The sequence below is a fragment of the Bison bison genome, unplaced genomic scaffold (genome assembly GCF_000754665.1).
Source record: "Bison bison bison isolate TAMUID 2011002044 unplaced genomic scaffold, Bison_UMD1.0 scf7180017864379, whole genome shotgun sequence".
Lineage (NCBI taxonomy): Eukaryota > Metazoa > Chordata > Mammalia > Artiodactyla > Bovidae > Bison > Bison bison.
The window spans coordinates 12,317,832-12,329,184 of NW_011494951.1; the positions used below are offsets into that span (position 1 = coordinate 12,317,832).

The 11,353-nt window shown below is 42.4% G+C and overlaps 1 protein-coding gene across 1 annotated transcript; it reads right to left on the reverse strand.

Moving 5' to 3' along the window:
* Positions 1-2,980: 2,980 nt before the first annotated feature.
* Positions 2,981-11,353, reverse strand: ZKSCAN4 (zinc finger with KRAB and SCAN domains 4). The gene is made up of 5 exons (XM_010857331.1): positions 10,636-11,353; positions 8,971-9,112; positions 7,688-7,770; positions 5,772-5,895; positions 2,981-4,508 (listed from the first exon to the last, which is right to left on the reverse strand). Exons 1-5 carry the CDS (start codon positions 11,056-11,058, stop codon positions 3,649-3,651), a joined length of 1,632 nt encoding a protein of 543 aa, XP_010855633.1. The 5' UTR covers positions 11,059-11,353; the 3' UTR covers positions 2,981-3,648.

An 11,353-nucleotide genomic window follows, 5' to 3' on the forward strand; every position in this document is an offset into this window, starting at 1 on the left:
GTGAAATGTAGGTAAATTAAGTTTACTGAGTGGTTAAAGTTCTCATATGAATAACTGAGATGCAACCACACAGATGACTTGGGACATCATTACAAGATAAGATCAACACTGTTATATACTAGTATTAGGACACTTTTTTTTTTAAGATAGCCTTTACTATTAAACAATTGTCATTCCAATATATAGATATTTCAGCTAACAGAGCATTTAATCTCCATTTCTCTATCAATGTTAATGTTTTCAGATTATTTACCCAGCACTTCTTTTTTGTAGGATAGATCCTCACAATTCTGTGAGGTAAGCTGGCACTCTATTCATTTTTTCCGTTAAAGAAGGCAGAGAAACAGAATCTTTTGTAGGATTACACACATATTTACCAAAATTAAGACTACGTCTAGGGGACTTCACTGGTGGTCCAGTGGCTAAGATGCCAAGCTCCTAATGTAGGGGGCCCAGTTTTAATCCCTGGTCAGGGAACAAGATCCCACATGCCACAACTAAAACTTGGTACAGCCAAGTAAATCCATTTAAAAAATAAGAACACATCTATGAGGGCTATTCATTAAAAATCTTTTTTCATTGTAGCTACTCATTTTACCCAAGTTAAAAAAAATTAGTTATAATTAGTTACTTATTCATGAAATGGAAGGAAAAATAAAATGGTAGATTTCAGCATTGCTTCAGTTGGAGAAGTGAATGGCCAGCTGACACTAAAATTCCTAGAAACAGTTTTTAAAAACATGAAAAGAGATATTTTATTTCACTTTATATACTGATTGTATCTTAACTAAGTAGCTTCTTTTACTGGGTCTAATTTTCATCTGAAAATAACTTTTTGACCATCCTTTTAAATAGGCTAGAGTTAAAACCCATTTTCTAATTCACTTATTTATAAACACACATCTATTATATACAAAAGTGGGGTGTCCAAAAGCCTATCAGAAAAATAATTTTTTAATCTGAAATCATACAATAGTGCCAGACAGCTTCCTAAATATTTTTATCATAAAAATGTCAGCGTTACTGAATAAAATTTAAGCCCCTTGCTTTGGCACTGAAGGCCCTTACAATGCACTACTTCTTCAAACTTGCCTTAGTTACTAAATCTGGTAACTCCTTTAGTCTCTGTAGCTAATGTATCAGCCTGTCAATGTAATAAAAATAGCACACAGCAGAAGTAACATTTCTCTCCTCTGAACTTTCACAGTATTCAGTTCATCATTCACAAGTCACTGATCAGAATATTGCCTTATTTAAAAAACAATTTTTTTTTTTTGCCTGTACTGCATGGCATGCAGGATCTTAAGCCCCCGACCAGGGACTGAAGCCATGCACCTAGCAGTGGAAGCATGGAGTCCCAACTCTGGCACTGTCTTATTTTTATGTGCAAGTCTTATCAATGTTATTATACTGAAAGTCTAAGCCCAAGTATGTATGCATGTGTATGTCTATGCTTTATCCCCTTCATTGTCAGGCACAGCAGGCACTGAAAAGTATTTTTCTATGATCCTCCCCTCCTCCCTGGAGAAGATTTTTAGCTTCAGAAGGAGCAGAAAGAGTGAAAGGAGGCACAGTGGTCCTTTGTTAATCTCAATAGATAATACTTATTGAGTAAGTGTATAATGCTTTCTGGTTTGTAAAAGGTTCTCATGTTTATCTCTTCACATGACATAAGAAACAAATACCAAAAAAACCCCCCCAAAAAACAGTGTTTAAGATCAGGGCTATTAAAAAACATTTAGGAAAAATAAAGGTAAGGAGAGAAGAGGAAATGGTAAGCTTTATGGAGGTACCCAAAATACAGTTAATATAAAAGGAAAATTTTACAGGCTAGAAAAGGTTAACTGGAGAAAGTCTGCAAGTTCTTAGAAAAATAGTTTTAAATTATACTCCAATGAGGGAATAATGAAGGCAATGAAAGACCCAAGGGAAGTGATACTGGGAGAGGCCTACAGTTTGCAAAGTCCCTAGTCAGCCTGGGGTTCTTCAGAGAAGGAATCCAGCAAGGGACTGGAGAACAGAAAACGTTCTGCTGGTGACTGAACAAAACTGGTCCAGGATTTCATCAAAGCAGAATCCATTCTTGGCATAATCTGGTAAAGCTGGAAGCTGGGGAGAGGGCACTCGCACCTATGAAGATGGTATTGGTCTTTGAAGAGCTTCACAGAAGGTGATCTGAGTGAAAACAGGAGATACCAAGAAATTCTTATTGACAGTCTTGACTTCACAGGTTGATACTTTGGACGTTGTGGAATCATTTCTGTCAGATCCCAGGACTCCCAATGTGTTTCCAAAAAGATACATTTTCTCCTACCACCGATATTCAGGTCTCTATCATTGTTGGCTGCCTCTGACCCAGTCTTCCTCTCCCCAACCACCGGGCAGTTTTGAAAACATGAATGATACTTGTTATAAATATCTGGTGTGAATCCTCTAGCCTGGAAGAAGTTTAAGCCTAGCTGGCATAAGCCTTGATGCACCATGGGCTCTAAGTTGGGAGAGAGAGATATCAATGGTGTCTTGGTACTTGGTTAGGTCCAAGATAACCAAAAAGTGAGAAGCTCTTGAGCATCATAGGATTTATATCAAGATACATAACCATTTTGATCTGACTTGATCAATTGTTTTTTATTTACTTGACTGTGAAAGGTTTTCCCTAAAGAACAGCACAATTAATATGAACTAATGTCGTTAACGCTGACTACAGACTGCAGTTGTATGGATGCAACAGTCTCACAATGTCTTAATGATAAAGAAGCTATTTAAGGCATTCTTACTATAACTCCTATGCTGGTGAAGAAATGTGGATTCCTCTACCCCAACTCTCAGACGGTAAGAATCTGCCTGCAATACAGGAGACCCAGGTTTAATCCCTTGGTTGGGAAGATCCCCTGGAGAAGGGAATGGCAACCCACTCCAGTATTCTTGCCTGGAGAATCCCATGGGCAGAGGAGCCTGGCAGGCTACAGTCCATGGTGTGGCAAAGAGTCGGACATGACTGAGCGACTAACACACACACACTTCTCCAACTCTGACAATCTTATGTACTTGGCAGTAAATATACTAGATTGACCCAGAATCTAGACCCTCAGAGAATTAGACAAGCACAAATGGCCTTAAAAAGTCATCAGCAATGCAGACATTAGACTTTCAGAGCTATGAAGGTCGTTTCACTGGTATATTTCATAAATGTTTATAGCACCTGTATACAAGGCACAGTGGGGTGGGGATAAGACATCACTGATCCAACCAACAGGTGAGGGATTAATTATATGCAAAATGAGCAGTCAGAACACCAGCCCCCCAAATCAGAGAGCCATCCACCCAGAAGACATCATAAAATGCTGGCTGAGAGTGATTAATTAGACAGCCTGGAAGCCCATTTAAGTCTAAAAGGTGAGAACTATTTCAGGTCCAACCTCTTCCAGATAATGCTCCCATAGCTTCCTATCAAACAAGTTTTTTTTTTTTTTTTCAATCACCTTCTAGGTTGTAGAAGATAATTCATCTCAGACTCTCTTTTCTAACAAACACCTGATGATATGTGGTGGGAAATAAAGCTCAGCTCAGTTTTCTAGTCAGCAAGGGTTCCAGGGTGGCTTCAGTTCAATGAGGAAGGAACATCAACTCTGGCATGTAAGACGTGGGTCACGGAGATAGAATTTTTTTCCCAACATGGCTTCTCTGATGTTGAATAAGGTATGAAGTTCGGGTGAAGCCTTTTCCACATGTATCACACTGAAAGGGTTTCTCACCCGTGTGGATCTTTTGATGCTCAATTAGGCTTCTATTCCTTGTGAAACTTCTCTCACACTCATTACATTTATAAGACACAGGAGCCTCAACATTTTCCCACTGGCTTTCCTTCCTCCCCTGACTCTCCCAGGTCCGTCCAGGGTCAGGATTCTGAAGGTTTTTATTGCCGTGGATCCTCTGATGTCTCAGAAGATGTGAATTCCGCCTAAAGGCTTTACCACACATGTTGCACTGGTAAGGCTTCTCCCCGGTATGGATTTTGTGATGTTCAAGGAGGCTGCAGCTCTGGCTAAATGTTTTCCCACAGTCATCACACTCGTAGGGCTTCTCCCCAGTGTGAGTTCTCTGGTGTTTGATAAGGTTTGAACTGTGACTGAAGACCTTTCCACATTCTTCACATTCATATGGCTTCTCACCAGTGTGAACTCTCTGATGAATGACGAGAGCAGAGCTTCCGATGAAGGTCTTGCCACAGTCCTCACATTCATAGGGTTTCTCCCCAGTGTGGATTCTCCTGTGCTTAGTCAGGCCTGAACTCTGAGCAAAAGTCTTTCCACATTCATGGCAATAGTGCCGCCTGTTTCCTGCGGCAGTTTTCTTTCTTTGTAACCTGCCCTCCTGTTCACCAGCTTCTGCACAAGCAGGAATCTGGCCAGTGGCTTCACCCAGGTGGCATGGTATCTGCCCGGGCTCCTGTGTTGGATGATCCTCATCTGGAGGCAGCTCTCTGATCTTCGGTTGCACCACACCACCTGAACAACAAACGGCCAGCAACTGTCAGTTATGTCCTGCCACAGAGGAAAGCTTTGTGATGAGTCCCAGGGAGGCAAGAGTTACAAAGGTCTGTATATGGCAAGGATGAGGATGTAAGTATTAGAATGCAGATGGGAATAAAGGGGGAGAACAGGGATGCTGGGGAGGAGAGAGACCTGAGAATGAGAATGGGGCTGTTGGAAGAAGGGTGCAACCTGGGAAAGGAGAGACTGGAGGGAAGGTGGTGAGAAATACCAAGGACTGTGCTGGGGATACACACAGAGGCTCTAAATTCTGTAAAGTAAGAAGGGCCATGAAAGTAAGGCAGGGCCATGTGCTTGGGGTTAGACACTAAAAGGGCTGAGCAGGGGGTGAGTAAACAAGGCAAGTAAAAGAATTTCTGAAATGTTCTGTGAGAAACAGGGAAAGCAGGAACTCAGAATTCAGTGACCACTGGAAGGTACAGTCATTTCTGGCTGGAACCCAGGCAGTGGCAGGGTCCACCAAGTAAAACTGGCATCAGTGCTGGGAGATCTGAGTTGGAGCCCCTACTGTGCTGCCAATGAGCTGTGTGAACTCAGACAAGCCAGGCAATCTTGTGTGTCTCTGCACCGCATCCTCATCTCTAAGGCCAGGCTCTGCAGTCAGTCTCTAGATCACTTCTAGCTCTCGCCCTATGGTTCCATGGTCCATTTCCTGAAGAGACCCCTCAGCTCTCCTCTCCTGTCAGGGCTAGCAACAGGAAGGGAAGGGGAAGAAATCAGCATTTACTAAGCATCTACTATGAGCTAGATCTAAACTAGAGGTTGTACCTACTTCATCCCACCTAAACTGACCAGAACACTGGCAGTACAGATAAAAATGCAAGGGTCATGGACTTCACTAGTGGTTCAGTGGCTAAGGCTCCATGCTCCCAATGCTGGGGGCCTAGGTTGAGTCTCTGGTCAGGGAACTAGGTCCCACATGCCCTAAGAGTTCCCATGCTGCAACTAAAGACTTCATATGCTGCAACTAAGGATCCCACATGCCACAACAAAGACTAGGCACAGCCAAATATTAATAGGTAAATACATTTTTTTTTTTAGAAAAAGCAAGGCTCAGAAGGATTAATAAACTAGTCACATAGCCAGTTAGTAGTTGGGATTCAGACATGGTGGTTCTAATGCTAAACATAATTCATACAGCTTCTAATAGCCTAGTAGATGCTAATATACAAAGGAAGCCAGGAAATCTTAGAAGAAATCAATGTCCATAAGTCTTACCCAAGGAGGTCAGGCTGCCATGGTTCTCTTGCCTTTTATCTCCATACAAGTTCACCTGAGATGAATCCAGCTGTGTCCATCCAGGGGAAACAGTCAGTGCCACATCTTCCATTTTAAATGGCCCCTAAAACAATAGAGTTAGTTCCATTTGCCCAAAATCACTCCCCAGGCACTCATACTGAGTACAAGTCAGTCAGACAGAGAAAGACATACATCATATAATGTTGCTTATATGTGGAATATAAAAAAAAGGGTACAAATGAACTTATCAGAAATAGAATTACAGGTGTAGAAAACAAACTGACAATTACTAGGGGATAAGAGGTAGGAAAGGATAAATTCGAAGATTGGGATTGACATATACATACTGCTGCTGCTGCTGCTAAGTCGCTTCAGTCGTGTCCAACTCTGTGAGACCCCATAGACGGCAGCCCATCAGGCTCCCCCATCCCTGGGATTCTCCAGACAGGAACACTGGAGTGGGTTGCCATTTCCTTCTCCAATGCATGAAAGTGAAAAGTCAAAGTGAAGTCGCTCAGTCGTGTCTGACTCCTAGCGACCCCATGCACTGCAGCCTACCAGGCTCCTCCGTCCATGGGATTTGCCAGGCAAGAACACTGGAGTGGGTTGCCATTGCCTTCTCCAACATATACATACTACTACATATAAAATAGATAACTAGTAAGGACCTACTTTATAGCATAGGGAATTCTAGTCAATACTCTGTAACAGCTTATATGGGAAAAGAATCTAAAAAGAGTGGAGAGGGATTTCCTTGATGGTCCAGTGGTTGAGACTCTACACTTCCACTGCAGGGGAGTGCAGGTTTGATCCCTGATCAGGGAACTAAGGTCCCATATGCTGTGTGGTGCAGCCAAAATATAAATTAATTTTTTAAAAAGAGTGGATATATGTATATGTATAACTGATTCACTTTGCTATATACCTGAAACTAACGTATTATAAATCAACTATGCTCCAATAAAAAAAAAAAAAAAAACAAAACTGGGTACATGTAATGAAGGAACATTCCCTTTACATGGGCTATTTATAAAAAAACAAGTATGGTACACTTATGCCTACTTAATCCTGTCTCTAATAATATCTTCATCAAAAAAAATAACCATTAAAGGAAAGAAATACACACATTACAATAAGTACTTTCACATAAATATCTTAAAAGTCCAGAAAGTAAAAGGTTTGGAAAATAAGGACAAATGCAGTGGAAGGAGTGGAACCATATCCAAACTTTTCAAAATATATGTGATGTGCTTTGGCAAACCAGGGGTGGGGGCTTATTTATAGCAATGATTTTAAAATACAATGAAATCTAGGTCTGAGGTGAGGGAAAATGAAATCTAGGTCTGAGGTGAGGGAAAATAGATTCTACACAGCCTCAAATACTGAGGTCTTCAAGCAGGACATGAAAGACCAGGTAAGAAATTAAAATCCAGGTTAAGCAAATGCTGTTCAGTATCTTGGACTAAAAGCACACACATTCTGTGTTCCTTTAAGTCCCTAGGGGACAGAGCATGACTTTATATTACTCACTAGCAGCACAGTTTTTGATACTTAAAAAAAAAAAAATTACCATCACAACAAAATCTTCAGTTTGTATTTGCTAAATTTCCCTTGAAGAAGAAAATCTTGTTGATGAAAGAGTTGACCAAACAGATGGGGTAGGAAGAACCGAGAAGCACAGACATTCCCTCAGCTAGGAGTGAAACAGAAAAATCCTCTTAAGTGAACACCAAAATAATGACATATGGCAATCTTGGAATAGATGAGAAAACTCAAAACTCCAGATGCATATAGGATGAGGGTGGAGGAGGAATGGGGAGAAAGAGATCTACTGGGGAGCCCATCAGTAGTGAAGGGTGCTGGGTGCAGGGGGAGGGAGAGGGGCTCCAGCTCACCTGGGACCCTGGGGCGAACCTGGTGGCTATCACGGCATCTTCTCTGCAGCGCCCCCCAGGGGCAAGCCTTGGAACCTGGAGAACTGAGAAGGAAAGCACTTTGGATGAGATCTACCCTGGCATTCAGCCTTCCTGCTCCGTGGAATCCAAGTTCAAAAACTGCATAGATAAATTGCCACAAAGAAGTTTATATAGCATGTGTGCCTTTCCAAAATTCCTGATCCTGGCCAGCTCAAATCCTTAGACCTAAAGAGATGTGGTGTGCTCCATAGAGGCACAGAATTGGTGGGCAGATCCTTGGTAAGAAATGGAAGCAGCATAAAGGCAAAACAAAGCATTCCATCTAAAGAGTCTTTCATCTTGAACATTCTGGAAAGAGTGGATAAGAGGATATTTGTTTTTGCTAAAATTTATTTAGAAGCTTAGAGTACTTTTTTCTTAAGTTCTATTATAAAAGACTAAGAAGAGTCAGATTAGGCTGAGCCCAGAAAGAAGGAAATAGGAATCTGCTTATATAGAACTTGCTCAGATTCAAGAGAAGTAAAGGGGAACTTCAGGTTTTCCTATAAAAGGTGAACTTGGCAGGAGGCAGAAAATAGGTTAGGCTAGGATCTCTTTTGAGAAATAAAGATTTCATGTTGGCTGGCATATCCCAGTGTTATTTGCCTTGGAAATCTGCCCAAATGTTCACAGCACATGGGGAACACTCAGGAAAATATAGCAGTTTCCTACTGAGTGATTTTTCACCCTGTTCTAGTGACAGGTTTTGAAGATTTACACTCTTTGATTTGCACAAGTCCTACGATTCTGGAATATTCTGACAGGCTTTACACATTCTGTTTTATGTTCCTCATAGCACTCACCAATATCTGAAAGTGTATTATTAATTTATTTGCTATTCTTCTTACTAGAATGTAAGCTCCACAGGAGGAAGAAATCTATGCTGTGGACCATGCTATTCCTGATACCCACAACACCAATACTGGCTACCACATAGGGAGCCTCCAGAATATATGTTGAATGAACGGAGATAACTGTGTTGCTAAAAAAAATCAACTCTTTCCAAACACCAATTTTAATAAAGTCTTATTTATCATGTCCAGTTTTGATTAGGAAAGCTTTCCACTATTGTTTGAAATTTCCCTACTGGTCTCAGTCTCAAAGAGAAGTAGATCTGTGATGGGCATATAAAGCACTTATCCACAAATCTGTCCTTTAGGGGATCCTTAAGTGAAACTGGGTGAAGTCTGTAGAATTCATACTGCCCAGAAGATAACACTCACCTCTGTCTGGAATGGATCCCAGAGATTCACGCTTGAGCAGAGCCTTCACTGGCTGGAACTGGGTATTTTGTGGCCTCTGAATGGGTGTCAACACTGCCATCTTGCAACAGAGCAGTTCTTGCTCCTGGCCACCACCTAGGACCTAAAAGTCATTCATTTATTTATTCAGACACTTCTATAACATTCTCTATGTGCCAGTACTTTCTATTTCTCAGTACTTTCTATTTCCTTTCTATTCATTATTTCTAAGAGCTTTATGAATATTAACTTAATGCAGATAGCAACAACCTTAGCTAGGTATTTTTATTATCTGCATTCTTGTAATGGTGAAACTGAGGCACAGTGTTAAAGCAACTTGCCCAAGGTCACCCAGCTTAGGCAGAATGACTCCAGAGTCCACGTTCTTTACCATTACTCTGTGCTCCCTCATTATTTATATTTGTGATTTTGTGAAAACTCTTTGGGAACTGGTGCTAAGTTCTCAGAGAACACTAATATGTTTTCTTATCCTAAAAAAAAGATAATTTCTAGCTTGCAGGGCTTTGCAAACCAGCAAATAAGAACCCAGTGTGTGAAATCACCTAACACAGGGCCTAGTGATGGTACGTCCTCATTAAATGCAGGTTTCCTTCCAGACATTTGTAATTAATGGGTTTTCAAGCCACTGTCACAATCATTAGCTCATGTGCAGCTTAGAATTTCCCACAACAACTATAAAAAATGAAAAGCCTGAAGCTGAAACTTGAAGTGATTCTTCTATTACAGGGCTGCTGCTGCTGCTAAGTCGCTTCAGTCGTGTCCGACTCTGTGCGACCCCATAGACAGCAGCCCACCAGGCTCCCCCGTCCCTGGGATTCTCCAGGCAAGAACACTGGAGTGGGTTGCCATTTCCTTCTCCAATGCATGAAAGTGAGAAGTGAAAGTGAAGTCGCTCAGTCGTGTCCGACTCTTCACGACCCCATGGACTGCAGCCTACCAGGCTCCTCCATCCATGGGATTTTCCAGGCAAGAGTACTGGAGTGGGGTGCCATTGCCTTCTCTGAAACGGAACTTAGTCTTACACAATATTCAGGAAGATATAAATAAATACAAACCCAGGGGTTTCTAACTTGTGGTCCACAGATTCGCTCCTAAGTATTCCATGAATATGAATAGGAAAAATTATTTTTACTAGACTCTAAGCAAAATTCATTATTTCATTCAATCATGAGCAGAAGCAACAAACCAAGATGTTACAGACAGTACAAAAGACTGTCACCAGTTGAAACTGGAGGTGTTTTCACATCACATTACAACCAAGTAAATGTTAATCAAAGATATTCACCACCACTTTGAAATTATACTAGAGTTATTAGGCCTGTCCCTCGATCTCACTCTTTAGTGCATTAATTTTTAAAAGCATATATATAACGTTACCATACATTTACTACTTTGCTAACTGTATTTCAATATAATTGAGTTGCTTTTAATTCTTTATATTTTACTTCAGGTATTTAATAAATACTATTATGTGAAGGAGTCCAGAGACTTCACCTTACTGTCAAAGAGGTTTATAGTACCAAAAGAGACGGAGAATTTCTGGATCTTAAAGAAAAGCCCCTCACTCTGATCTTGAGATTTCAGGAAGAAGCCGACCACAGCTTGCAGACACTAAACCTGTTCTACCTGCGGCATCGGCCCATCCGGCTGCCTCTCCAGATACTCCAAGAGCGCCACCACCTCCTCCCCGCTCTCTGGATGCTGCTCCCGCATCCAGCTCTGCAGGTCCGTCGGCAGGATGGTCAGGAACTGCTCCAGCACCAACAGCTCCAGCATCTGCTCCTTGCTGTGCGTCTCAGGCCGCAGCCACAGTCGGCAGAGCTCCCGAAGTCGGCTCAGCGCCTCGCGGGGCCCCTCAGCCTCCGGGTAGCGGAAGCCTCGGAAGCGCTGGCGGGAGTGCTCGGGGCTCGGAGCCGGGCTGCCTGGGGCGCGCGCCTCTGCAGCCAAGACGGAGGCGTCCTCTTTTTCCACCTTCACGGTCAGGATCCCCGTCCGGTCCTCTGCAGACTGGGCGTCCAAAGCTGCGCTTTCCTTCGATTCCCTAGCCATTGTGGACCAAGGCAGTACTTGAGCCTCACTCTACTTGGGAGCTATATGTCTTCGGAAAATTATTGAAACGTGGGCAATCACTATAGGACCGTAAAACTGCAGCGGTCCCCTTCCGCGTGTCCAGGGGCGAGGACACACCTGGGGAGCAGCTTCACAGGTTGCCCCCTGCAGTCCGCGCCTCTGCAGCGTCCTCCTCTGCACCCCACCCTGAATCCCACAATAAGTATCCCCAAAGATGTCTCGGTGCAATGAACAGCCTCCAGATGCTGGAGAAGAATTGAGACTGTGGGGCACA

What these genes read in the sequence shown, in the direction of transcription:
- ZKSCAN4 (XM_010857331.1), bottom strand. Translation starts at nt 11,058, where the DNA reads ATGGCTAGGGAATCGAAGGAAAGCGCAGCTTTGGACGCCCAGTCTGCA. An exon ending in GGTTCGCCCCAGGGTCCCAG is followed by an intron (nt 5,896 to 7,687) that starts GTGAGCTGGAGC and finishes CTATTGTTTTAG; the next exon opens with GGGCCATTTAAAATGGAAGA. An exon ending in TGGCAGCCTGACCTCCTTGG is followed by an intron (nt 4,509 to 5,771) that starts GTAAGACTTATG and finishes TTTGTTGTTCAG; the next exon opens with GTGGTGTGGTGCAACCGAAG.